This window comes from Artibeus jamaicensis, unplaced genomic scaffold (genome assembly GCF_021234435.1).
Source record: "Artibeus jamaicensis isolate MK-2021 breed Jamaican fruit bat unplaced genomic scaffold, CSHL_Jam_final contig_3152, whole genome shotgun sequence".
Lineage (NCBI taxonomy): Eukaryota > Metazoa > Chordata > Mammalia > Chiroptera > Phyllostomidae > Artibeus > Artibeus jamaicensis.
The window spans coordinates 1,571,529-1,594,466 of NW_026521729.1; the positions used below are offsets into that span (position 1 = coordinate 1,571,529).

The following is a 22,938-nucleotide window of genomic DNA, read 5'->3' on the forward strand; positions in this document are numbered from 1 at the left end:
GAATCCCCAAAGAATTATGCGGAGCATAAAAAAGCCAATCCCTAAAGATGACACACTGATGATTGCAGTTTTATCACATTCTGGCAATCAAAATGCTGCCAATGACCAAATAGTTATAAATGGCCAAAGGATAGCAATGGAGAGCAGATTAGTGGTTGCCACGGGTAACGGAGGGGTGAGAGAGGGAGGGAAGTGAGTATGGATATAAATGGCCAACAGCAGGCAGCTTTGTGGCGGTGGAAACGTTCAATATCGTGACCGTTTCAATGTCAGTGTCTGGGGCTCCAGTAGCCTACTGTGGTTTTCCAGGGTACATTGGATGTCTCTATTATACCTTAAACTGCAGGGAGTCTACAATACAAATATCCCAAAACATTTAACTTAAAAATATTTAGATGGCTATAGCACAGACTGACAGTGGATTGAGCACTAATATGAAAATGAGAGAATGAAGAAGTCTGGGAAACCCACCTAGAAAAGATGACTTTTTATTGAGAACTTTTTGGTTTTTTTAGTTGGCCAAAACTCCTCCGGAGCTTTCTGGTGGCAAAAATAATTTGCGTTGATGAATCGAGTGCTAGGGGCTTTATGGGCTGTGGTTTGAAGCAAAGCAGGTGGGGTCAAGTTTGGAAGAGGCAGGAGAGGTCAGGAGGTCGAGACCCAGGACAGCTTGGCCTGCAGGGGCTGGGATGGGTGTGGGGCTGGTTTCTCAGGGCCTGGGCAGGAAATCCCCAGCAGTCCCTGGGGCTCCCTTTGTGGTCAGAGCGACCATCCCGGGACCATCCGGAAAATTTTCAGGGGAAGAGAAGCATCCACTGAGCCCACCGGGCAAGGCCCAGGCCCGGTGACTGGGTGGCACAGGACTGGACTCCCTGGGCAAGGGCTGAGGTCCTCCTTCCCTTGCTCCATCAGGCTCGTCCCCTGAGCAACCTGGACCATGGTTGTCTTCTCTATATTTGGTCTAAAACAGTGGTGGGTGGGTGTCAGAAACATCTGGGGGCTTTTAAATACAGATCTCTGGGTGCTCCTCCCAGAGTCTGATTTCAGAGGTCTGGGCCCGGGGCAGGGACTTTGCCTTTCTAACAAACGTCAAGGTGAAGCTGATGCCCCTGGCCCAGGGAGCGATCACACTGTAAGAAGGTGCAGGGGGTGAAACCAGAGGGGGAGGCCGCCTCCTTCCTGGCTTGCACTGCAGAGGAGGTCCCTGCAGCGTGATGCCCTAGGGCAGTGACCTCGGGGGCAGTGAGGTGAGTGTGTGTGCTGGGGATGGCGGAGGAGAATGGGGTTTGGACTTGAGGGCAAAGTCTCAAGGGGACAGAGAACAGATTCTGAGGGTGGGGAGGCCGGGGAAGGGAGAGGCTGGCAGACTTCTAAGGAGCAGAGGGATGGAGGAGCGCATGTGTTACCTAACGTGTGTGTGTGCGTGTGTGTGTGTGTGTGTCTTTGTGTGGTGGGGGGCAGTTTGGGGGGATCCCTAAGGAAGTCACTAGGGGTTCTGGGGGAAGGGCAGGAGTGGGTGGGTGTGATTCCTGAAGAAGATGGGAGTTGAGATTGGGGGACTAGGAGCTGATGTGGGGTTCAATTTTGAAAGGCTGAGTAGAGATGTGAAATTGGGGTTTGGGGCCCAGGTAGGGGCGGTGGGGCTGAGCGGGGAGTGGGTGATCTGAAGGGGTTGAGGAGGCGCATCAGGTGAGGCAGGTGGTGCGCGGGTACGGCGGCTCGGAGGAATACGGTGGGGGCCGGGCGCCCGGTGGCGGTGGCGGCAGGGCGGGGCGGGGCGGGGCGGGGCGGGGCGGGGTGAGGAGGGCGGGACAGGGGAGCGCACCCAGACCCTGCCGGAGCTGGAGCCCTGCGGCCGCGCCTCCCTGGCTGTCCCCACCCGGCGCCGCCGCCACCCCGCCGCCACTGCCACCGGCGGCCTCGCAGTGACGCGCGTAGGAGTCTGGCCCGCCACCCGCCTTGAAAACGACCCCGACCTGGCCTCGGCTCCCAGGTAACTAGGGGGCGCGAGAAGGGAAAGGGGACTGTAGGCCGAGCCCTGGAAACCTAGGGTGACTCCAACATGAGAACTCTCCAAGCCTGGGGCCCTTCCTACTCGGGGGCAGGGGGCGGGGGAGCTGCTCCCCAAAGCCAGCCCAGGCCCTAGAACCTAGAACCCCCGAGATCTCCCACTGCAGAGGGGCCCGAATCGCGGCCCGTCCTCAGCGCTACCCCACATATATCCATCCAAGAAGCCCAGGGCCCTGTGCTCCCTGCTCCTGGGCCTGTCATCACCGAGGGGCACAACCCATCCCATGCTGTCCCCACTTTCCTGCTCTCTCAGTACCACCAAATCCCAAGAGACTGTTTTCTCCATCCCGCCTGCCCCCACTGCCCACCCCCACCTGCAAATGGTGCCCACCCTGTAACTTAAACTGCTGCCCTTGAACCTTTCTCCCCCAGCCCCGTTTGTCCACCTTCTCCCCCAGGGTGCCCTGCTTCCAGTTCAATGCTTTCTGCCCCTGCAAAGGGACAGGAAAGGAGTCTGGGCACCTGGGTGATGTAAGCGGAGCAGAACCTCTGTGCAGCCGCCTGTCCCAAGCAGCCGCTGCCAGGACACTTGAAGGGAGGGTTTGGGCTGTCAGGATCGGACTGTCAGGCAGTGAGGGGCCAGCAGGCTGACAGTGGCAGTGATCCCAGGCTGGCCTTGTTTAGCATGGATTCTTTTCTTGCTCCTTTCAGAGGGACGTGGCTCCTGTGCGGGCCATTGCTGCCCCTACCAGGAGCTGTGCCCCCTCCTGGCCGGGTGCTTGGGTCTCTGTGCCTGGAAGCTGGCTACTTCTAGCCCTTCCCTCTGGGGCAGGGCAGTGGGGCTGGACATGACCTCACCCAACAGCCCTGGGGGAGGTGGCAGAGGGGGTTGGGGGGAGGGGTGGGGGAAGCCGTTCAGCAGGCCTGGACACAGCCTCAGCACGGTTCACCCCCCCTCCCCAGGCAGCTCTGAACCAAACTGCGGGCCTGGGGCCCTGCGGGTCCTGCAGGAATAACAGTGCTGGCTGTGGATCGGCACTGGGAACGCCCAGGGTCCCGGGAGTGGGGCCCGCCCTGCTCACACACCTCTGGAAATTGCACCTCTGGGAGCTGAGCCCAGCCCGGCCAGGTGGCAGTGAGTGGGCGAAAGGTTGTGGACAAGTCCTGGAGAGAATTATGCTTTCGGTCTCCAAATATCGAGCTCCCGCCCTCCGTGAGGTGCCGTTCTGGGTCCCAAGATGGTGCGGTTACCTAGACAGACAAGGCCTAGCACCTGGGAGCCTACCTTCCAGGGCGTTCCAGGAGACTGAGCTGCTGCGTAGCCAATGGACTGACTGATGAAGGGACAAGAAAATCCTCTAGTGACGTGTGTGGCGAGGTCGGTGAGACTGGAGCTTGTCATTCAGGCTGATGGCCAGGCTCCTTTGGCCAGGGTGGTCAGGGAAAGCCTCTGAAGAGGTGACCTTTGCGTTGAGACCTGAGTGAAGTGGCAGAAGGACCCTTGGGACCATCTGAGGGAACCGTGCTGTAGGCAGGGAGCAGCAGCAGTGGTCCTGCGTGGGAAGGAGTTAGGCCCTCAGAGGAAGAAGAAAAGCCAGCCTGGCTGTGGCCAGGTGCACCGAGCAGGTGGGTGGGGAGTGGGAGCGAGCAGGGTGGCCATGGCGTGGACCACAGCACCGCTTTCCTGACTTCAGGGCCCAGGAGACAGGAGCAGTTCAGCTGTCCCTCATCCCATAGTTTCTCTCTGCCCAGTTGTGGGGATTTGCACAGGTGGGGGTTAGGGAGAGGTGGAAGGGGGACCCCTCCTGGCTTCCCGTAACAGTTGCACTGGAGGAGAGAGGGCCAGACCACAGGTGGAGAGCAATGTCCTCAGTGCCAGTGAGAATCCTGCCCGAGGGATCTTCGCTGTGGGGCGGAGATAGTGAGACAACAGGGAGCCAGGTGTCCAGGTAGGGATGTCCCTGAAGCCCTGATCAGATCCAATCTGTCAGGGGGCGGGGAGGCTCCGGCAGGCAGGCAGCTGCTTCTGCTCAGCCATTGGCTGCCCGCAGCAGCGAGTAGCGTTTGTTCTGGAGCCAAAGCCTCCAGGCAGAATCCAGGTGCAGGGAGGGAGCGCTTAATGTGGCTGCCCCACGGGGCAGGTGGGTAGGAGAGCCCTTCCCCTCCCTGCAGCTGGGCACCAGGGAGTTCCTCTGCCCCCACCCTGGGGATGGGGGTGGGGGGAAAAGGGGCAGTTCAGTCCTGCTCTGTCTGTGAAGGAGCCCGTGATGGCCTGGCCTGGGGCTGGCTCTGTCTGGTTGACGGCCTCAGCGGCGAGGGTGCCAGGCTGAGAGGAAAAATGGGAGGCCCTCATTTTCCCCTGCAGGGTGGAGTGGGCTGCTGGTCACCCCGCTTGGTTTCTCTGGGTGCTCAGAGCTGAGCTCACAGGCCCGAGACCTCAGGTCCTCTTGAATGAGTGGGGCCGTCACTCCTGCTGCAGGCTGGTGGGAGGCAGAGCTGGTGGTGGTTCAGGAGCCAAGGGGAACGTGGCCAGGGTCGTGATGGCAGGGCCGGGCCGACTCAGCCCAGTTCCTGGCCCACCGAACCCTGCTGTTCTCCTCTGTGCCCATTGGGCCTGCGTGGCTCAGCCTGGGGCCACCTCTCTAGCTTAACACAAGGGCAGGCCCTCTGGGGGCTGGGTTGGTTCCAGGTGCCCCCGCAGCCTCACCTGATTACACTGCCTGTCAAGTTTGTGGTTCCGTTGTTGGCTGTTCCCCTTCCCTCCCTGCCTCCCTGGTCCCCTTTGCTGCACCGTTTGGGGTTGCAGGCAGGGTCTTGCTCTTGCAAACCTCACTAAGAGTTGCTAGGAGCTGCGTGTGGGACACAGGGCCAGAGTGAGCTGGCAGGCCCTTGGCTGGCCAGGGAGGTTTGCTTTTCTGCTGGTTAATTTGTGTGGAGCTAATTCTAGGGTCTAGGGTCTGGGGCGGGGGTGGACCTATAGACAGACACAGCAGGGGTGCTCCTGAGACCTGGGTCCCTGGGGGGTGTCACTGGGAAGGGAGCTGGTGGAGCCCGGAAGGGAGGCCTGCATGAGGCAGGTGGGTTCCAGCCGGTTGTGGTGGTTTCACACCCTCAGCTGGGCCACAGCTCTTGAAATGCAAACAGCCCTTGTTTCAAGGTGAAAGCTCTGGTTCTGAAGTGGGCAAGCGCCTGCCTCATGGATTTATTTTCTCATTTGAACGTATGCTTTTTTTTTTTTTACTAACGGGGAAACCGAGGCACGGAGATATTAAGTGGCTTACCCAAACTACCCGGCCAGCTGGATTGACACTCCTGGCTGCTCCCCAGTCAGGGCCACTCTTGAATGGACCCAGGGTCCTGGGGGCCTCTTGCAGGTGTGTCCTGAGAGGGGCCTTCCTGCTGTGGCCCCAGGGTCAGCGGCCAGCCTGCTGCCGTCTTCAGGGGAAATTTGTGGAGCTGGGCCTTGCTTCCGGGGCGAGGCAGCCCGTGGGGCAGGTGGTGGAGACAGCTGGGAGAATTACCCCATCTCCGGCTGCCGGAGCCTGGGGTGGCAGGGCTGTTGGGGGCCAGTGCGAGGGAGGGGACCCCAAACCGGACTTTGTAGGGGGTAAGCAGACAACTTGGGTGTCCCATGGGGGGGTTTGGATCCCAGGGGGCTGGGGGTGAGGGGGTAAAGGGCAGGGAAGCTGTCAGAGCACCAGTTGGGTGGGGGAGTGTGACTCCCTTTGCTCCCCTTGTTTGCGTGTGCCCACTGGGCTAGTCCCATCTGTTTCCTTGTTGGGCACTCACAGACAGGCCTCCGGGAGATTGATGAATGCCAAGCTGCCGGCAGACCCAGCAGCGCGCCTGCCCCAGGCTCTGCTCTGGCCGTGCTGATGCCCAGCTGACCCCAGAAATGCCGCTCATTCCCCCCAGCAATCCTGGGGACACGGGGGGCCTGCCACTGGCACAGCCTTGTCCCGAGCCTGGACAGAGGAAAGGGCTTAGGTGGTGGCAAGCAGCCAGAGGTGTCCGTGCGACATTCCACCCCCAGGCTGGCATCCATCCCCTGCTCAGGAGCTTCTCGTTTGTCCCTGGCTATCCGTGTCACCTGTGTGACCTTAGCCATGCTGCCGAGCCTTTCTGGGCAGCCTTTTCATCTGTAATATGGGTGTTGAACTGGGTCGTCACTGAGACCCCAACCCCCCTGCCCCCAAATCTGAGTCTTCATTATTTGTTGATTCATTATCTGACTCTGGTGGCCCTTGTTGACACTCGCATTTCCCGCCCCACATGAACTTCCCCTTGGCATCCCTCCTGCCATCTGGCTGTGCCCTCTGTCCCAGGCCCAGGTGACTGCTAGTTCTCCCTGTAATCAAGTTTCACCACCCTCGGGACCTGGGGGCGCTGCATGGCCTGGCCCTGGTGCTGTCCCAGCACCAGGGCCAGGGCGAGGCATCTGCCCCTACAGGGGCCACCTCCAGCCGGCCACACACTCCTCGGTCTTATCTGGGGGCCCGCCCCGCTGGACTCTGCCCTCCCACCCGGCAAGCAACACCCAGAGGAACTGCTAAAGAGCTCCAGGAGCCTGGAGCAGGGCCCCAGTGGGCTGGAGGTGACATTTTCAGCTTCCTGCCAGGGGCTGGAGAGAACTGGCATAGGATGGGGTGGGTAGCAGGATTGGGGGCTGGGGGTGGGGCGGCGTCTGCCGAGACTGACAAAGCGAACTAAGTGTTCCTAACCTCTGTGCCATCTCCTGGGGACCCCTCCATCTCTGGGAGGCTTCCGCGGGGCTCCTGCGCGTAGAGGGAGCATAGTGCCCTGAGTCTGCCCTGAAGTTGAAACAGGAGATCAGGCCTGACAGCAGCTCCTGGGCCACCTCTTCCTCCGACTCGGTGCCAGCGCCCATCCTCCCAGGAAGGGGTTAACTGCCAGCTCCAGCCGTGAGGGAGGGGACTGGGCTGGACCATTTTCCTCGAGGCTGCCTCCACCTCGTTTTTTCCTGACTGGTTCACTCGTCCAGGGGTGGGGAGGGAAGGGAAGGAAGAAGGGCGGGAGGAGGGGGAGGAGGGGAGGGAGGAGTGTGGGAAGAGGAAGGAAAAAAGAGCGAGACAGCCAGGGAAGAGAAAGATGTCACTGTCTAATCTCCCTGTCATTTTTATTTCCAGCAGACACCGGGCGAAGGAGCTGCTAGAACAATGCTGAGGCTGGCGAGGTGAGCAGCGCCGGCGCTACCTCTGCGAGGAAGCCTCGAAGGAGGATCTTGAACAGGTGATCTGAGGAGCCGGCACGGAGGCCACCTGGGTATCCCTCTCCTCGCCTTGGCCAGGCCCTGAGCCCAAGAGAAGGTGGGGAAACCATGGCGACCAATTTCAACGACATCGTCAAGCAAGGCTATGTGAGGATGAAGAGCAGGAAGCTCGGGGTGAGCCACTCTCCCAGGGCCCTGCTGAGGGCCGGGCGCCGAGGATTCAGTCTGGAAACTGACAGGTCGGGCTACACGGCCCGGCACTGAGCACTTGTGGTCGCCAGGCTGCCTGGCATGTGCCTGGGCCCGGACCTGCCTGCTGCAGCCCCCGCCCCAGCAGGACTGGCTGGCATCCCAGCGGCTCGGCCAGTGGTGGCAGCCCAGGCTCCTTGGCTATTGTTGAAGTTGTCACCAGGGCAGTGGCAGGGGCCTGGAGCGCCTAGCGGAGACCCCTTCTCACATCCCCTCTGCCCCTCTTCTTGTGCTGCCTCCCCGGGTCTCCCCTCCCCTCCTGGCCTCTTTTCTTTGAAGTGCCTTCTCGACCCCTGCTTCCCATTGCTTTCTGCATACAGGTATTTATTTCTCTTCCATTGTTGCTTTCACCGTTAAAGAAGTGTTTGAAAAGGAGAGTGGCTAGTTGTGGGGGCGCGTGGTGGCGTGAGGGGTGCAGCACCGATGTGTCTGTGGTTTATGAATGAGAACTTGGGGCCCAGCTCCGAGTGAGTTGCTCCCCCTGTGCTCAGCGCTGGGCCTGGAGCTGGGCCTTGGAGATGAAGCCCCAGACACACCTGGGTGTGCACCCTCTCCCACCCACTGCTGGTGAAGACCCCCCTCCCACAAGGCATAAGCTGGGACTTCAGGGACCCACTTAATATCCTGGTGGAATTGTCCAAGAGCTAGGGCAGTTCCTGTCTCTCTGCCCACCCTCCCCACCTCCACTGAGGGGCCTGGCGGCTGTCCCCTCCCAGCAGGAAGGAAAGAAACCCTGGTGACTGAGGTGGCCCAAGTCTAGGGTTTTACCCGGGTCCCTGGTCCCTCCCTTTGTCCCTCCCCCATGGCCTTGATGGGGTTTGGGTGGGATCAGACTGCTCAAGGCTTGCTGGCTGTGCCTGAGTGGGGTGGGGGAGGAGCAGGGCTCCATACCAGCTCCCCGGTTGCTGCCTGTGTGCAGGACAGGAGCAGTGCTGGCCTTGGAGAGGGGTCCCCCCTCCTGCCTGAGGGCCCCGTGGGGGTGGGCACGTTTGCAGCCTTATCTGAATTTGGATCTGTGTCCCATCCTGGGCCCCAGCCCAGGAGACTGGGCTCTAGTGGCCTTTGGCCACTCTGCTTTTACCCTGAGGGAGCACAGAGAGGCTGAGCTGCGGTGGGGGTCAAGTGGGTGGCGGCCCAGCTCCTTGTGTGGCTCCTCATTGCAGGGGCCAGCTGGGCTGAGGCCCTGCCCAGGACAAAGCTTACCTGGAAGGTGAGCCACCTGGGGCAGCCACTGGGCCCAGTCTGAGGCCTGTCCTGGCAGATGGGGAACCTCCAAGGTGGGCACAGCCAGGGGAAGGGGCGTGGGGAGCCCAGCACATGGCCAGGCCTGGTCTGAGGCCCTGCACCCCCCTTGAACCCCCCTCAGGGAATTCAGCTTCCCCAGTCAGACCTAGATTCCAGGGTCTGCGAATGCCCCCAGGACAGCCATTATGTCTCACCCACCAAGCGGAGGGGGAGGGGCTAAAGGGATCAGGAGCCCACCCCCAACCTGCCAGGGCCCTCCTCCCAGGCAGAGCTGTGGCTGGTTTCTGAAGGAGTGATCAAAGAAAGACCTGTGAGAAGTGGGGAAGGAGGGCCCTCCAGCGCAGGGGCTCCCTGGGGCTCTGTGAGTGTGTGTATTCCTGTAACCAGGCAACCCGGGTGCCAAGGCCCCCCCAGGCCTTTTGCCCCTGACGCAGCAGCAGCGTGGAGCCCAACCTGGCAGGGCATATCTGGGTCACGCATCCATCCGTTCATTCATTCACGGCCTGTCATATGGTCATTCAGAGCTCTGTTAACGAGGCTCCCAGGATGGGAGTGAGGGAGGATTCTGAGAATAAAATACTGTGTTTGCCCTAAAGGAGCTCCTGGCTGAGAGCTGAGGCCTACTGCCGTTTAGGTAGATAGGCCAGAGGCTGAGCTAGGACTGTGGGATGTGGGCTGTCCAGGCCCCCTGCACCCTGGGACTCTGCCTGCCAAGGACCTGCGCCTACATAGAAGAACAGGGTTGGGAGGGGGCGGGGCTATGGCCCAGAAGCCCCCTTGCCTCCTCTACCCTGGGCCACCCTTTGATGTCCCCACTGTTTGCCAGTGCGATGAGTACCAGGATTTCTGGGAGATAGGGGTCTGTGGGCCCTGGAGTGCCCGCTGAGAGGGGCGGTGCATGCTAGCCATACTTGGGGCTGGGTGAGAGCCTGAGGTGGAGGTGGGGGGCATGGAAGGAAGAATCTGCAGCCTGGCCAGGGAGCCAGGGCCTCCCCTCAAGTGGTCTGACCAATCAATTTGCCCCTGGAGCCCTAGGGGGTGATCTGCTCCCTCCCCGGCACTCTGACCCTTGGGAGGCGTCCAAGGAGCTATAGCGGATTTGGGTGGTGGTGGGCACAGGGTCACTGGCAGTGGCTGGATGAGGAGGGAACCTGGCCAGGGAAGGCACTGTGCTCTTGTGTGACCCCAGGTTCTTGGCTCCGGTTTCCCAAATGGAACAGGCACCCCTGCACCCAAAGGTGGTTGGAGAATGACAGGAGGGTGAGGGAAGCGCCCTGGCAGGAGTGGGAGTTGCCTACATGGAGCCTGGGCGGCTCTGAGGCCCAGGCTGCAGTGCTGTGCAGGCTGGGAGCGGAGAAGGGTCTGATCCCTGTCCCCAGGACACTCCCTCTGGGCAGGACTCTGTGAGCACAGGGCTCCAAGGTTTGGCTCTAGACCTAGACAGCCTGTTTGGGAGACTGACTCAACCGTTTATTAGCTGTTACTTCACTTTTTGGTGCCTCAGTTTCCTTACCTATAAAGTGGACAGGACAGAACTGACCTCAAGTGACCCCGAGATTAACTGTGTGGAGTGCTAATACCAAAAAAGGACAAATAAGGGGCACCTGGTCAGTGTTGGCTACTTACATCACTGTTAAACAATGTGGGGGTTAGGGGCGCTGGGCCCCCTTTCCCTCGACGTAGAAAGTCTTTTGACTCCTCAGTCGTTCCTCCGCGTCTGCAGGAGGTTGGTTCCAGGGCCCCGTAGATACTAAAATCCATGGGTGCTCAAGTCCCTTCTGTAAAATCGTGTAAGAACAATGCAGACAACAGACCCTCCACATCCACAGATGCCCAACCACAGATTAAAAAATCCCTCGGAGCCCTGGCCAGTGGGGCCCACTTGGTTGGAGCATCATCCTCATAAACCAAGAGGTCGCTGGTTCGATTCCCTGGCAGGGCACATGCCTGGGTTGCGGGTTTGGTTCTGATCCATGTTTCTCTCTCACCTTGATGTTTCTCTCCCTCCCTGCCTTCCTCTCTTTCTAAATTCAATGAGCATGTCCTTTGGTGAGGATGGGAAGGGGAACCTGTGAAACTTGGGATATAGAAGGTGGGCTGTACATTTATTGGGAAAAGAAAAAAAAACCACGTGTAAGTAAGTGGACTCTGTGTTTCAAACCTGTGTGGTTCAAGGGCCAACTGTACACTCAGAGCTAAGCTCGCTGTAAATGGAGCTCACCCTCTGTAGGAACAGCCGTCCAGAGCCAGCCAAGAAGTGACAGTTTGGGGAGGGGAACTCCCCCAGGGGTTGTCACACTGGAGTCAGCTGTCGCCAGGTTTTCCCCTGGGCTGGGGCCTCCCAGCAAGGCTGTGTGGTGCTGCCCCCTGCGGTAGGCAGGGGTAATTGCAGGGCCCTGTTGGGTGGCCAGCAAGCAGGTCGAGGAAGCCTGACCCCCTGCGATCTTGCCCCACAGATCTACCGCCGGTGCTGGCTGGTGTTCCGGAAATCCTCCAGCAAGGGGCCCCAGCGGCTGGAGAAGTACCCGGATGAGAAGTCGGTGTGCCTCCGAGGCTGCCCCAAGGTTAGGGGGCCTGGGCCCTAGCTCCCCTAACCTGTAAGCAGTGAGGAGTCCTGAGGTCCAAGGGCACCCTCTGGAGGGTGGCAAACTGTGGGAGGGTGCAGAGGGAGGTGCTGCCACCTGGCTGAGTCCTTTGTGGATGCTGTCCCAGGTGACTGAGATCAGCAATGTGAAGTGTGTCATGCGGCTCCCCAAGGAGACCAAGAGGCAGGCGGTGGCCATCATATTCACTGATGACTCAGCCCGTACCTTCACCTGCGACTCAGGTGAGGCCCGGGGGCTGCAGGCCTCCATCCAGCGCCCCTGGGCCAGCCGTGGTTTGGCGGTCCAGTGGGGGAAGGCAGAGCAGGTCAGGCCCGGCTGGTAGGATGGTTGGGCGTGCCTCTGACCGCGCAGGCTGCCGGGATCAGGTGGGGCCGACAGGCAGGATTCGCTGGCCCTGTCCCTGCCTTGCATGGTAGGACAGCTCAGGCTGAGCACACGGTGGGCTGCGGGGGGGCCCTGAGCTGGCAGTGCGATGAGGTGCTGTTTCCTCCAGAGCTGGAGGCGGAGGAGTGGTACAAGACCCTGTCTGTGGAGTGTCTGGGCTCCAGGCTCAACGACATCAGTCTGGGAGAGCCGGACCTCCTGGCCCCGGGGGTACAGTGTGAGCAGACAGGTGAGGCCTGGTGCTGGGAGAGGGCGGGGAGCGGGGTGGAGGCTGTCCCACCGGAAGCTCCAGGCTGGCCTCTCTGCCCTCACCCCCTGCAGATCGCTTTAACGTCTTCCTGTTACCCTGCCCCAACCTGGACGTGTACGGCGAGTGCAAGCTGCAGATCACCCACGAGAACATCTACCTCTGGGACATGCACAACCCCCGTGTGAAGCTCGTCTCGTGGCCCCTCTGCTCACTGCGCCGCTACGGCCGGGACGCCACACGCTTCACCTTTGAGGCCGGCCGGTAGGACCCTCCTGCCCACCGCCCCTGTCCCAACATGGCCATGACAGTGGTTGCCACTCACCTGCACCAGACACTGTGCTGAGCGCTGAAGGCATCTATCAGCGTAGCAACCCAAAAGGGAACATAGCGTTCCCACTCTACAGATGAATACATGGAGGCTGAGGGCGGGCAGGCCGAGGAGGCGGCTTGGCCTCACGTCGGACGCAGGCCCTGGCCCGGACTGGCTCTGGGGCTGCGGGCCGGAGTCTCAGTTGCCTCATCTGTCAGAGAGGGGATGAGAAAAGCACCTACTTCACGGGGTCGCGGTGGGGGCTGGGTACCTGCAGTGTGGGCTCAGGAGCCAGCCTGCCTAGACCTGAGTTCTCTGTGATCCTCCCTGTGGTGACCGTGGTGAAGTGACTTACACATTCCGTATGCCCGTTTCCTCGTTGTCACGTGGTTTGGGAAACCCTAACGAGGAAACTAAGTGCAGGGACTGAAGAGCTGGTGGAGAAAACTGAATGGGCTGATTCCTGTGGATCGCCATCTGGCCCACGGAAGATGCTGCCAGTCGGTTCCTGCTGTGTGTGGTCAGACCCAGGGCGGCAGCCCCGCCTATTTCCCAGAGGGCCCGGGATACAGGGGAGCCCCATCAGGTGTGTGCATGTGTGGGGTGGAGTCCCCACCACCTTGCTACTTGTGTCCCCAGGATGTGTGATGCCGGTGAAGGGCTCTACACCTTCCAGACACAGGAAGGGGAACAGATTTACCAGAGGGTCCACAGTGCCACCCTGGCCATTGCCGAGCAGCACAAGCGGGTCCTGCTAGAAATGGAGAAGAACGTGAGGGTGAGGCAGTGGGTGCCTGGGCCCCAGGTGCAGGGGAGGCTGGTGGGCAGGCAGCGTGCCTGGAGCGCGCCAGGTGTCTCCACCTAGTGTGCACAGGTGGGGGCTGCAGGCAGGGTCTTGGGCTGGGCTGCTGGGGTAGGCCACGCCCCCAGAGCTGATAGGAGGGACCTTCCTCTGGCCCACAGCTGCTGAACAAGGGCACAGAACATTACTCCTACCCCTGCACGCCCACCACCATGCTGCCCCGCAGTGCCTACTGGCACCACATCACGGGCTCCCAGAATATCACCGAGGCTTCCAGCTACACCGGTGAGTCCCTGCGGTGTCTGCAGCCACCTGCCCTGCTGCTGTGGGAGCCAGGACTTCCGGGCAGGGGTCTCTCCCCCTGGAGTCCTGAGTCTGCCTGTGTGTCCACAGGTGAGGCGTGTGGGGCAGCCCAGGCCAGCTCAGAAACGGACCTCCTCAACAGATTCATCCTGCTAAAGCCAAAGCCCAGCCAGGGGGACGGCAGTGAGGCCAAGACGCCGGCCCAGTGACAGGAGGGCTGGCGAGCATGGACGATGACTGGGGCTGCCCAGCTGCAAGGCCGGCCACAGCATGCTGAGGGCGGCCTCAGGGGCTGCTGGCCAAGAGCCTGGAGAAAGGGAGCCCGCTGTCCCTTCCTTGCCCCAGTGGGTGAGGCTGGACCAAGGCCACGGGCTGGCCACACCACCTGAGCATGTGTGAGGCTGGAGCTACCACGGGACTATATACTGTTCATGATTTTAATATATATGGCTTATGACATATTCTATATTAATGAGATTCCCCCTGTCCCTCCCTGCCACCCCACAGTTTTTAATCCCATGACCAGGCCGCAGTCAAGGCTGGTTTTGAATGTCCTTGGTGCACAGCCCTCCTGCTGCCAGGACTCGTGTGAGCTGCCCGGGCCAGAGGGAGGCAGTCGGAACTCTGGGCCAGCTTTGCTGGGGCCACACAAGGGCTAAGGTGGCAGGCAGCTTCTTAGGTCCTCTGGGGCCTGAGTGGCCCAGGGAGGGTCCGAACCTACACTGTGCCACTTGGTGACATCTGGTTGACACCTCAGGTGAAAGTCTGGTTTGAAAATGTCTGCCCAGGCTCCTTCCTGTTTTGGAGGCCGAGAAGCCTGCCCTGTGGGGGTGAGTGCCATGACCTCAACCAGGGGAGAGGCCAGCCCCCAGCTCTGTCCTACCCCGGGGCCAGGCCAGGAGGGAAGGCCGCGGCAGGCCTGCTGTGGGGAGCTCCCCTGCTGCCCCCCCTCACTGACCTGGGACGGGCAGTGGCCTAGCACAGGTACCCCTCTCTGCATCTGGCCAGAGAGCACTCAGAAACCAGCCCTCCCCCGTCCCTCCTCCCCACATGGTGCTGAGGCTCCCCGCTGAAATGCAATTAAAGCAATTGATTTTCTAGTGCTGGTATTTATTGACTACTGGGCAGAAGGGCTATCTTTCTATCCACATCAAACCTATGGTTGTGTGTATGTTTTTTGTTTTTGTTTTTTTATAAGTACTTTAGGGTTCTGATTTGTGGGAACAGACCTTGTTACCTGGATGTAAATAGCTGCCACCCAAGGTGTGGCAGGAGGAGGAGAACGCACGTGGCCCCTCCAGCAGAGCCCTGGAGCTGGGGAGGGGGCCGCGGCCAGCTCTGCTCTGAGGCTGACCACCGGGAGGCATGAGCTGGCCTGAGGGCCTGGTCCAGGGCCTCAGAGAGGCGGGCAGAGCTGGCTGGCTCCGCCAGCGGCACGATGACGCATGAAGGAGATTATGTTGTGCTCTTTATTGCCAAAAATAAAAACTCTACTGTTAATAAATGTCACTTCCTTTCTGGACTGTATTGCCACATTTCTCCAGACCCCTCCTCCCAGGCTGCCTCATAACTGCTGTGTCTGCTCCTCCCTGCAGGACACAGGCCCTTGCACTCCCCCCACTGTCTACCCCCAAACTAAATGATGGGGTCACTGGCAGCGAAGCCCCAACTCAGGGGCAGAGAGTGAAATACAGGGTTTATGGGGGGGTGGGCATGCAACCAGGGTCTAACACCGTTCTCAAGTTAGGGACGCTCGAGAATCTGAGGTGTCAGCAGGCGGGCCCTGGGTTTGTAGGCAGCGTGAATGGGAGTTCTCGCGCTCACCCCTAACACCAGAAACCTAACATACCAACTTTTGGACAAAAAAACCCAAACCTGAAATGACCAGAGGAGGAGGGACCAGCTCGGTGGTTTTCAACAAGGAAGCAGTGCGACCCCTACAGGCAGGCTCGGCAACGGGGAAGGGGTCTGGGTTCCGGGAGAGGGCTGCCAATCAGCAGGCAGGGCCAGGCGTGCTCAGTGTCCCAGAAAGACTGTCCTGCCTTGGACACCAGCATCACCCTGGTGCTCTCCCTGTGACCAAGCGAGGCTGGGATGGGCCTGCCTTCCCCACTGCTGCCTCTCTGGTGGGTACAGAGGCCCGCCGAGGAGTGAGTGACAGCTGCCCAGACCTGGAAGCGTCTACGGACAGACCTGCGATGAAGCTCAGATCCCTCCGCGCCGGAGCAGGCGAGCTGCGGCTAGTTTATGGTTAGGACGTCGCTCTGGATCTCGTGGCTCAACTGGGTCTGTAAGTCACTCAGCTTCTTCTTCAGTCCAGAGAGGGCGGAGAGCACAATGGTTTCGGGGCGCAGGGAGCCGCAGGACTCCACGTTGTAGTAGAACCTGAGAGGTGAGGGTCGGTGAGAGCCCTCCCCGAGAGGCAGGCTACCGGAGCTTCGGCGTCTCAACTCCCTCCCCACCAGAACTGAACCCGCCCCAGGTGACCTCCCTCCCCTTAGTAACAGTGGTTGTCACAGGACCTCAGAGGCTACCGCCACCGCAAAGCCAGCCCCTGGTCACTCCAGTCAGTGAAACCCCCAAACACTTCCGTGCAGCTGTATCCCACACTGAGAAAGTGGAACACACACAGGAAGGGTCCCGGGGGCCAGCAGCTCCGTGGTCGTCACCAGAAGACAAGCCAGTTTCTGGCCCCAGGCTGACCCCTTCTTTGGAGGCTGAAACCCAGAATCCGGAGGGTTTGGGTAACTGGGGGCCCCCCTTTCCCAGGTGACTGAAGGGGGATGTGTGCACGTGGGTTCGGTGGTCATCAGCCCACGGGAACTGGGGCCCAGGGGAAGCATCTCCCCGACCCAGAACCTGCACCCAAGCGGCAGGCTCTCCTGCACACTTCCCCTTCCTGAGCCAGACGCCTCTTACCTCTCCGGCTTGCCGTTGGGGTCATAGGGCGCCTGTGACTCATCCTCATCCAGCTCCGAGTACTCACTCTTTGGCCTGGGGTCAAGCACAGGGCAGCACAGGGTCGCTACTGCTGCTTCCAGGGCCCCTGTGCGCACAGCATGGCTGCCCACCCCACCCACCCTAACAGCCTGCCTCCACTCCCAGCTGGGACCCACCATTCCTCTGGCTTGGGGTACACTGTGTGCCTCAGGGCATTGTCGGGATCGTATTCGAAAGCCACCCCTGCGGTCGGGTTCCACTTTGCATGTTCCTTGCCGAAGCCCTTTTTGGCATAGGCACGCAGTCTCAGCTCCTGGCCCTTCCGCAGCTTGACGATGAGAATGTCTGTGGGGAGAGGTAGGAGTCAGCACCGGGAGAGGCACGGCCCTCCCGGTTTTGACCCGAACTGCCACTGGAAGGCCATGGACATCTGGAAAATCGGATCAAAGGCCAGCTGGGAGGAGACTGGGCTGGGTCTCTGCCTCCCTGCTGGCCTGCAAAGCGGCACCTCGGGCAGACCTCCGCACACACACTCCAGCCCCTTACCGTCCTGCTCCACGTAATCATTGGGGTCATTATCTCGGTTCCGGGATGTCACCTGGAGGGGCCCAAACACAGACCTTTTTTAGCTGTTCATCTCCCAGGTACCACTTCTAGAAATCACTTTCCAGGACTTCCAGGCCACAACCTGCCAAACCAGGGACAGGGTGCCTGGGACTGAGGTGGCACAAGTGCCCACTAGGACCCAGTCTGTGCTGGTGACCCTCCCACCTCTACTTTGCAGCTCTGTGGCACCCTGGTCAGTCCCAACAGCGCCACGGCCTCTCACACGGGTCCTGGGGTGAGAGAGGGCACAGGGAACCAACACGGCCCCCGCCCTCCCCCGACGGGTGCAGACTGGCCTCCTGTGCACCAGAGGGTAGTCCGGGGAAAGGCAGTGTCTCGTACGAGTCCACCCCGTCTGGCCCACTTGCAGGCAGAAGGGGAAGAGCCAGGGTCCTGGCAGGGAGGCTGCCCTTAGACACTGACCGGAATGACCCGGGGGCTGTTGGAGATGAGGTCTCGAGACGTGACGTGACGAGTCTGGTCTTCGTTGCACCGCACGTCGAGAGTGAACTCCACCGAGCATTCGGGGCAGAACTCCTCGCACGTGCAGTCCTGAGGCCGGAAGGCAAGCAGAGCAGCGAGTCCATGGAGAGCCAAGCCGGCCGACCCGAGCTCCCCACTTCGGATCTCCATTCCTTCCGGATCCCTGTGTGTGCAAGGGCCGGCCGGCCTCCAGGCTCTCGGGAGCTGTGTTGCTCTGGTAGCCTTCTTAGGGACAGGCGCTTCCCAGATTAAGGACAACCCCGGGGCACCACCACCACGTCCCTCCACACCCATCTCAGCCTGGCCCTGGGAGCACGCCTCCCAACAGCACCACTGTGATGCTCAGCACAGCCTCCACGGGCTAAGTGGGCGGGCCCTGGAACGTAATCACCACTAAGACAAAATAAAGGGAACTGTAGAAAAAAGTACCGTTCAAGTTCTAGGCTATTGACCTTTTCTTTAAAAAAAATTTCTAGGCCCTGGCTGGTGTGGCTCAGTGGATTGGGTGCAGGCCTGAGAATCAAAGGGTCACCAGTTCAATTCCCAGTCAGAGCACATGCCTGGGTTGTGGGCCGGGTTGTGGGGGGCACATGAGAGGCAACCACACACTGATGTTTCTCTTCCTCTCTTTCTTCCTTCCCCTCTGTCTAAAAATAAACTTAAAACATGTTCCATTATAAAAAACTACATACATTTACCACAAAAGCCAAGAAACATGTGAGAGAGATGCCACCATGAGACCATCCCTCAGCTTCAGCAGTTGCCCCCAGTTTGCTGTCCTTAAAACACCCCAGTCCTTCGTAAGGAGCTACTACAATATAGTCAAGCAAACTGCTCTCCCTTCACACCAGTGAGGCAAATGCACCCTGGTGTACCTATGGGGTGAGCCACAAACCCACCAGACGCCAGCACCCTAGTCCTCAGGCGCTGCTCCAGGGACAGTTCTCCCCCCTGCCCTGTCCTCTCCCACCCCCAACCTTTTGTTGACTCCCTATAACATCCTAGGCCCCTGTCACCAGGAAGAGATGCTCTGGAAAGCAGCTCCTGAACAGACCAGACTCTGAAGAGGGGCAGCCCCCGGCTGGCATGAATGGGCACTCCGGTGTTCACCCCTCATGTGTCACGGGCCAACAGGACTCCCTGATGCCCCGTGAGACGGACTGATCTGAGGCCCCTCAGAACCGAGGACAGGGCCGGCCTCGGGCCTGGACACTCTTGCCACATTGTCTTCCTAAGGACTAGAAGCAGGAGAGCAGGAAATCCCCTCTGATTCCTGCCTCCCCCGCCCCACAGCCCACCCGGTCACCCAGCATACCCGGGAGTACTGCAGCTTGTCCACGATGTCATCGCTAGTGAGGGGGATCAATCCTGGAAGACACAGAGAAGCACTCTGAAGAAGGCCAAGTGGCCAGGCCAACCTGGAGTCCCCTTGGGAGTGAGGAGGGCTCCTCGCCGAGACTTCCCCCTTCCCAAACCCGGCACTCACCAAGCCTGTGAGCGATGAACTCGTCATGAAGGACGGAGGAGTTGGCATCGATCTGAACCCAGTCGATGGCTGAAAAGCAAAGGAGGCAGACATGCAGCTGAGCCACTGAATTCACTGGAAGACTGGGAGCAGTGGCTCTCCACGGTCAGGAGCTGCCCACGGTTCCTGACCCGTGCGGGGCCTGGTCAGGCTGCCTGCTTCTGACTCGCACAGCTCTAGACTGGGGCCCGGGAACCTACATCTGAGCAAGAACTACAACCCCACCCCCAGGGGTTTCATGCAGAGGAAAACAGTGACTTATTTAACACTATTCTCACTCAATCAACCAACGTTTATGGCATACCTTTAATGGGTAAGGCGTACTACGTATAAAATCCAATCCCTTCCAGCAATGAGCTATTAGAAGGACTGCATGCTCACATACACTTGACTTACACACATATTCATTCATTCACATCTTCATGTAAGCAAATGGCATTGGAGCCCACCTGCCCAATAGGGGGTGTGGATGCTAGAAATAGGCCAGAGCAGGAACAGAGTCAGGCCCCAGCCTGCTTTGCTCCATGCCTCCTACTGCCTCCCTGACCCAAATCAAATAAGGACCAAGAGCCAACCTTTCCTGTCTCTGCCCCTCTCTGCCCCCGCCCTGGTGTGCCCTTATGCTCTCTGGCACAGGCTACAAGCCTTTGAGAATCCATGACATGGGCAGAGCCCCTCCCTCACAAAAACTGCCCAGACTTCTCTTAAGACACTTGCCACGCTGCGCCTTGTGTTAACGCTTGTGTGTGTCCTGTCTCTACCTCAAGCTCTGGAAACTCCTGGGGCAGGGTCTTCAGGTGTTTTAACTTTTGCATTCCCAGCTGTGGCCTGGAGTGTAGCAGGTTCTTAATTATTTGCAGAACTGACTTTGTGGGACAGGTGACATTTCAATTTGGAACATCAGAGCTGCATGGTCAAGTGCCACTCCCTCATTGTACTCTGGATGAAATGGAGCCCAGCCCCAGAAGCATGGAATGGTTAGGTGGAGGGAGGTCCAGCAGGCCAGGCTCTGAGCTGCAGTGACAGAGGTGGGGGGCGAAGTGGCTAGACCACCATGCCCTCCCAAATATAGACCATTGTATGTTTGTAAATGTGCAAAATACCTGGCCCAGCCCAGCTGGAACCAGAGCTGGACCAGACCCCCCCCCCCCCCCCCCCAAGCACCAGCAGCACTGGGGCTCTGCCTCTCACAAACCGCTGGTTGAGGGTACTTTGCACGGGCATTGCCTGTGGGTGCACCTCTGCCCTGCAGCTTCACTGTGGGCTCCAGGGGGCAAGAACCCTGTGCTACGCAGCTCTGCATTCCCAGTGCCCAGCCACTGCCTGGCATTTATGATGCTCCATAAGTGCACTTGAAGAAACAGACAGATAAAAAGACATCTGCAGGACCTGAGCACTCACCAGATGCAAAGCATTTAAAGGCAATGATCCTTAATCCTTACTTACTTAATCCTTGTTATCACCCTCATGAGTACTACTGGTGTTCCAATGTTCCAGAGAACACCACACCACAGTTCAAAACCTTGTCCAAGTTTCACAGACACAGGAAGTAAAAACAGGCTTTGAACCTAAGTTTCCAGACAGACTCCTGAACCCATGCTCTTCACCAATGCAAATGTAAGAGCGGACCTAAGTGGCCCGTGGGAGCCAGGGAGGTGGCCAGAAGTGGCCCTGGTGTTTTCTCTGCGCCCTCACCCCTCGCCCAAACCAAGGGCTGGAGGCAGAAGCCCCAGGTGTGTGTGGTCAGGGGGCTAGGGGTGAGTTTAGGAGGGTACTGTTAGCCTGGCAGCGAGAAGGAGGGGGTCGCTTACCTATTATGGGCACCTCAGCGATGAAGACCCTCCGAATAGAATTTGCCACCCTGGGGGATGAAAATCAAACGGCATGAGGTCACTGCAGCCTCGACATGCCGATCCTGCGCTTCCGGGTTCCCTAAGTGAAAGCCAGGACACGGGGGCCGGCAGACACGACCCCATCTCCCCTCCCCGCCTCCCCGGCCCCCGGGGCTCCAGCCATCAGCCGCTTCCCTCAGCAGCCTTACGCTAGATCCGTATTCTCGATGATGAATTTGACATTCTCGTCGGTAAGCTCCGTGATTCGGACGGTGGGCTGGTTGGCGTAGGGCATGGCGAACCACCTCCGGGACCGACTACTGCGTCTGCTCCTACGCGCACCGCGGCATCAGAAGTTACCGGAAGTCGGTCAGCTTGGTCCCCACCGCCTCCTTGAAGACGCGCCCACAGCGCCACCTGCTGTTTGGAGGCCGGGACTGCTCCGGGCCTGCCGTTTTCTACCCGCCGCCTGATTTAAATGCACAGGGTTCAAGCACCTTGGATGACGATTTTGCAAAATATGCACACGCACTTGACTCAGTGATAGCATTCCCACGAATTCATACTGTAGAAATACTTAAGTTGTGAGCAAAGATACATTTCAGGGAAGATTACTGTAGCAATTTGTAATATCAAAAAATAACCAAAAATGCCCTGGCCAAGTAGCTAGCTCAGGTGGTTCCAGTGTCATCCAAATAATACGTCAAAGATGAGGGTTCCATCCTCAGTCAGGGCACATGCAAGAAGGAACCAACGAATGCACAAATAAGTGGATCAATGAATCGATGTTTCTCTCTTCCCCGCTCTAAAAATCAATAAATAATAATTAAAAAAATAAAAATTGTCCATCGAGAGACCTGGGTGAAATATACCAACATAGGAATACTATGATGTTTTTTAAAAAGAATGAAATTTGTACATTTATGGAAAAACAAAAGTATACTTTAGCGAAGTATATTTGACCGGTAGGTTTGTGCCCTTCCCCTTCCACCCTCCAGCCTGGGTCAAGTATTTTTCAACCCGCAGAAACTGTGCAGCTGCAGTGGGTGGGAGGGGGCGTGGCTCTTCATCTCTGCGCCCCCCATTGCCCGCCAACGTTCGTTTCACGGGGTGAATGTGCCATAAATGAATGATCAGTCACTTCGACAGCATGGAGAGGTTTGAATGGGCCTCAAAAAGGTGGCAGCTGATCCCATGGAGAAAAGAGGCCCTAAATTAGAAGTTGGAGGGGAGGGGCTAGACTTAGTGGGCCAAAGAAGAGTAATCAGAAGAGGAGTTTGCCTTAACGAGGAGTGACTTATCTTCTGAGGAAGGCCGTTGTCTGCTGAAAGAGAATAGAATGCTAGGAAGGATATAGGAGAATGGAATGAAATTGGCAAGAGCTACAGCAGGGAAACTGACAGGGTGTTGAGATGAAAAGAACTGGAAAGGTGCCAACAGGGACCAGTGGAAGGCCCAGAAGAGACTGGAAATTCCTATTGGCTGACTTCACCCAATATGGTTGGCTTAGGGAGGAGCCTGCAAAGTAGCAGCCAGGTGCTATGGCCTGAATTATGGCCACCCAGAATGCTCTAACTCCTGCTGTGATGGGTTTTGGAGATGGGGGTCTTTGGGAGGTCACAAGGGTAGTGCCCTCATAAGAACAGGAAAAGACAGCAGCACTTTCTCTACCATGTGAGAACACAGAGAGAAGGCAGCCATCTGCTAGTCAGGAAGAAAGCCCTAACCCGGAACCAAACTGGCTGGCACCTTGATCTTGGACTTCCCAGCCTCCAGACTGTGAGAAAATGTCTGACGTTTAAGCCACCCAGTTGATGGTATCTGGTTATAGCAACCTGAGCAGACCAATACAAGAGTTAACCCGACTTGCAAAGGGAGCCCACCAGTGCAGAGGCCAAGGATATCACTAAAGCTGAAGAATGTATCCTTGAAATGGCTAGCAACAGACAAGAGCAGCCAGAGGAGCTAACGGTGAAGAGGAAGGCCTGTCACTCACACTGCATGGACGGGAAACCAGGGACCAGACTGTCATATTGCCCAGCACCACCAGGCAGCACCAGGACCAGAACTCCGGTCTCCTGGCTGCTCGCCTCGAGCCTTTCCCCCAACATTGCTCTCTCTCCGGGGTCTTGCATGCCTGCCGTGGTCTGTACGAAAACCGAC

The 22,938-nt window shown here is 58.8% G+C and overlaps 2 protein-coding genes across 4 annotated transcripts; one reads left to right on the top strand and one right to left on the bottom strand.

Annotated features, from left to right (window-relative positions):
* The first annotated feature begins 1,828 nt into the window (after positions 1-1,828).
* On the top strand, positions 1,829-14,893 carry DOK4 (docking protein 4). Of its 3 annotated transcripts, XM_037141492.2 has the most exons (9): positions 1,829-1,993; positions 7,158-7,414; positions 11,191-11,298; positions 11,447-11,561; positions 11,834-11,953; positions 12,046-12,235; positions 12,924-13,062; positions 13,248-13,371; positions 13,480-14,893. In XM_037141492.2, exons 2-9 carry the CDS (start codon positions 7,349-7,351, stop codon positions 13,596-13,598), a joined length of 981 nt encoding a protein of 326 aa, XP_036997387.2. In that variant the 5' UTR covers positions 1,829-1,993; positions 7,158-7,348; the 3' UTR covers positions 13,599-14,893. The 3 variants fall into 3 exon arrangements, with proteins under 3 accessions (XP_036997387.2, XP_036997385.2, XP_036997386.2); XM_037141490.2 differs by having other exon boundaries at positions 13,248-14,893; XM_037141491.2 differs by having other exon boundaries at positions 7,161-7,414; positions 13,248-14,893.
* Positions 14,845-21,147, bottom strand: POLR2C (RNA polymerase II subunit C). Its single transcript, XM_037141493.2, has 9 exons — positions 20,985-21,147; positions 20,755-20,804; positions 18,905-18,973; positions 18,734-18,786; positions 17,359-17,487; positions 16,876-16,927; positions 16,506-16,674; positions 16,309-16,383; positions 14,845-15,774 (listed from the first exon to the last, which is right to left on the bottom strand). Exons 1-9 carry the CDS (start codon positions 21,068-21,070, stop codon positions 15,630-15,632), a joined length of 828 nt encoding a protein of 275 aa, XP_036997388.1. The 5' UTR covers positions 21,071-21,147; the 3' UTR covers positions 14,845-15,629.
* Positions 21,148-22,938: the final 1,791 nt, after the last annotated feature.

What these genes read in the sequence shown, in the direction of transcription:
- DOK4 (XM_037141490.2), top strand. Translation starts at nt 7,349, where the DNA reads ATGGCGACCAATTTCAACGACATCGTCAAGCAAGGCTATGTGAGGATG. An exon ending in TACCTTCACCTGCGACTCAG is followed by an intron (nt 11,562 to 11,833) that starts GTGAGGCCCGGG and finishes TGTTTCCTCCAG; the next exon opens with AGCTGGAGGCGGAGGAGTGG. An exon ending in TTCACCTTTGAGGCCGGCCG is followed by an intron (nt 12,236 to 12,923) that starts GTAGGACCCTCC and finishes TTGTGTCCCCAG; the next exon opens with GATGTGTGATGCCGGTGAAG.
- POLR2C (XM_037141493.2), bottom strand. Translation starts at nt 21,070, where the DNA reads ATGCCCTACGCCAACCAGCCCACCGTCCGAATCACGGAGCTTACCGAC. An exon ending in CGCTGAGGTGCCCATAATAG is followed by an intron (nt 18,974 to 20,754) that starts GTAAGCGACCCC and finishes TTTGCTTTTCAG; the next exon opens with CCATCGACTGGGTTCAGATC. An exon ending in ACAAGCTGCAGTACTCCCGG is followed by an intron (nt 17,488 to 18,733) that starts GTATGCTGGGTG and finishes TTCCGGCCTCAG; the next exon opens with GACTGCACGTGCGAGGAGTT.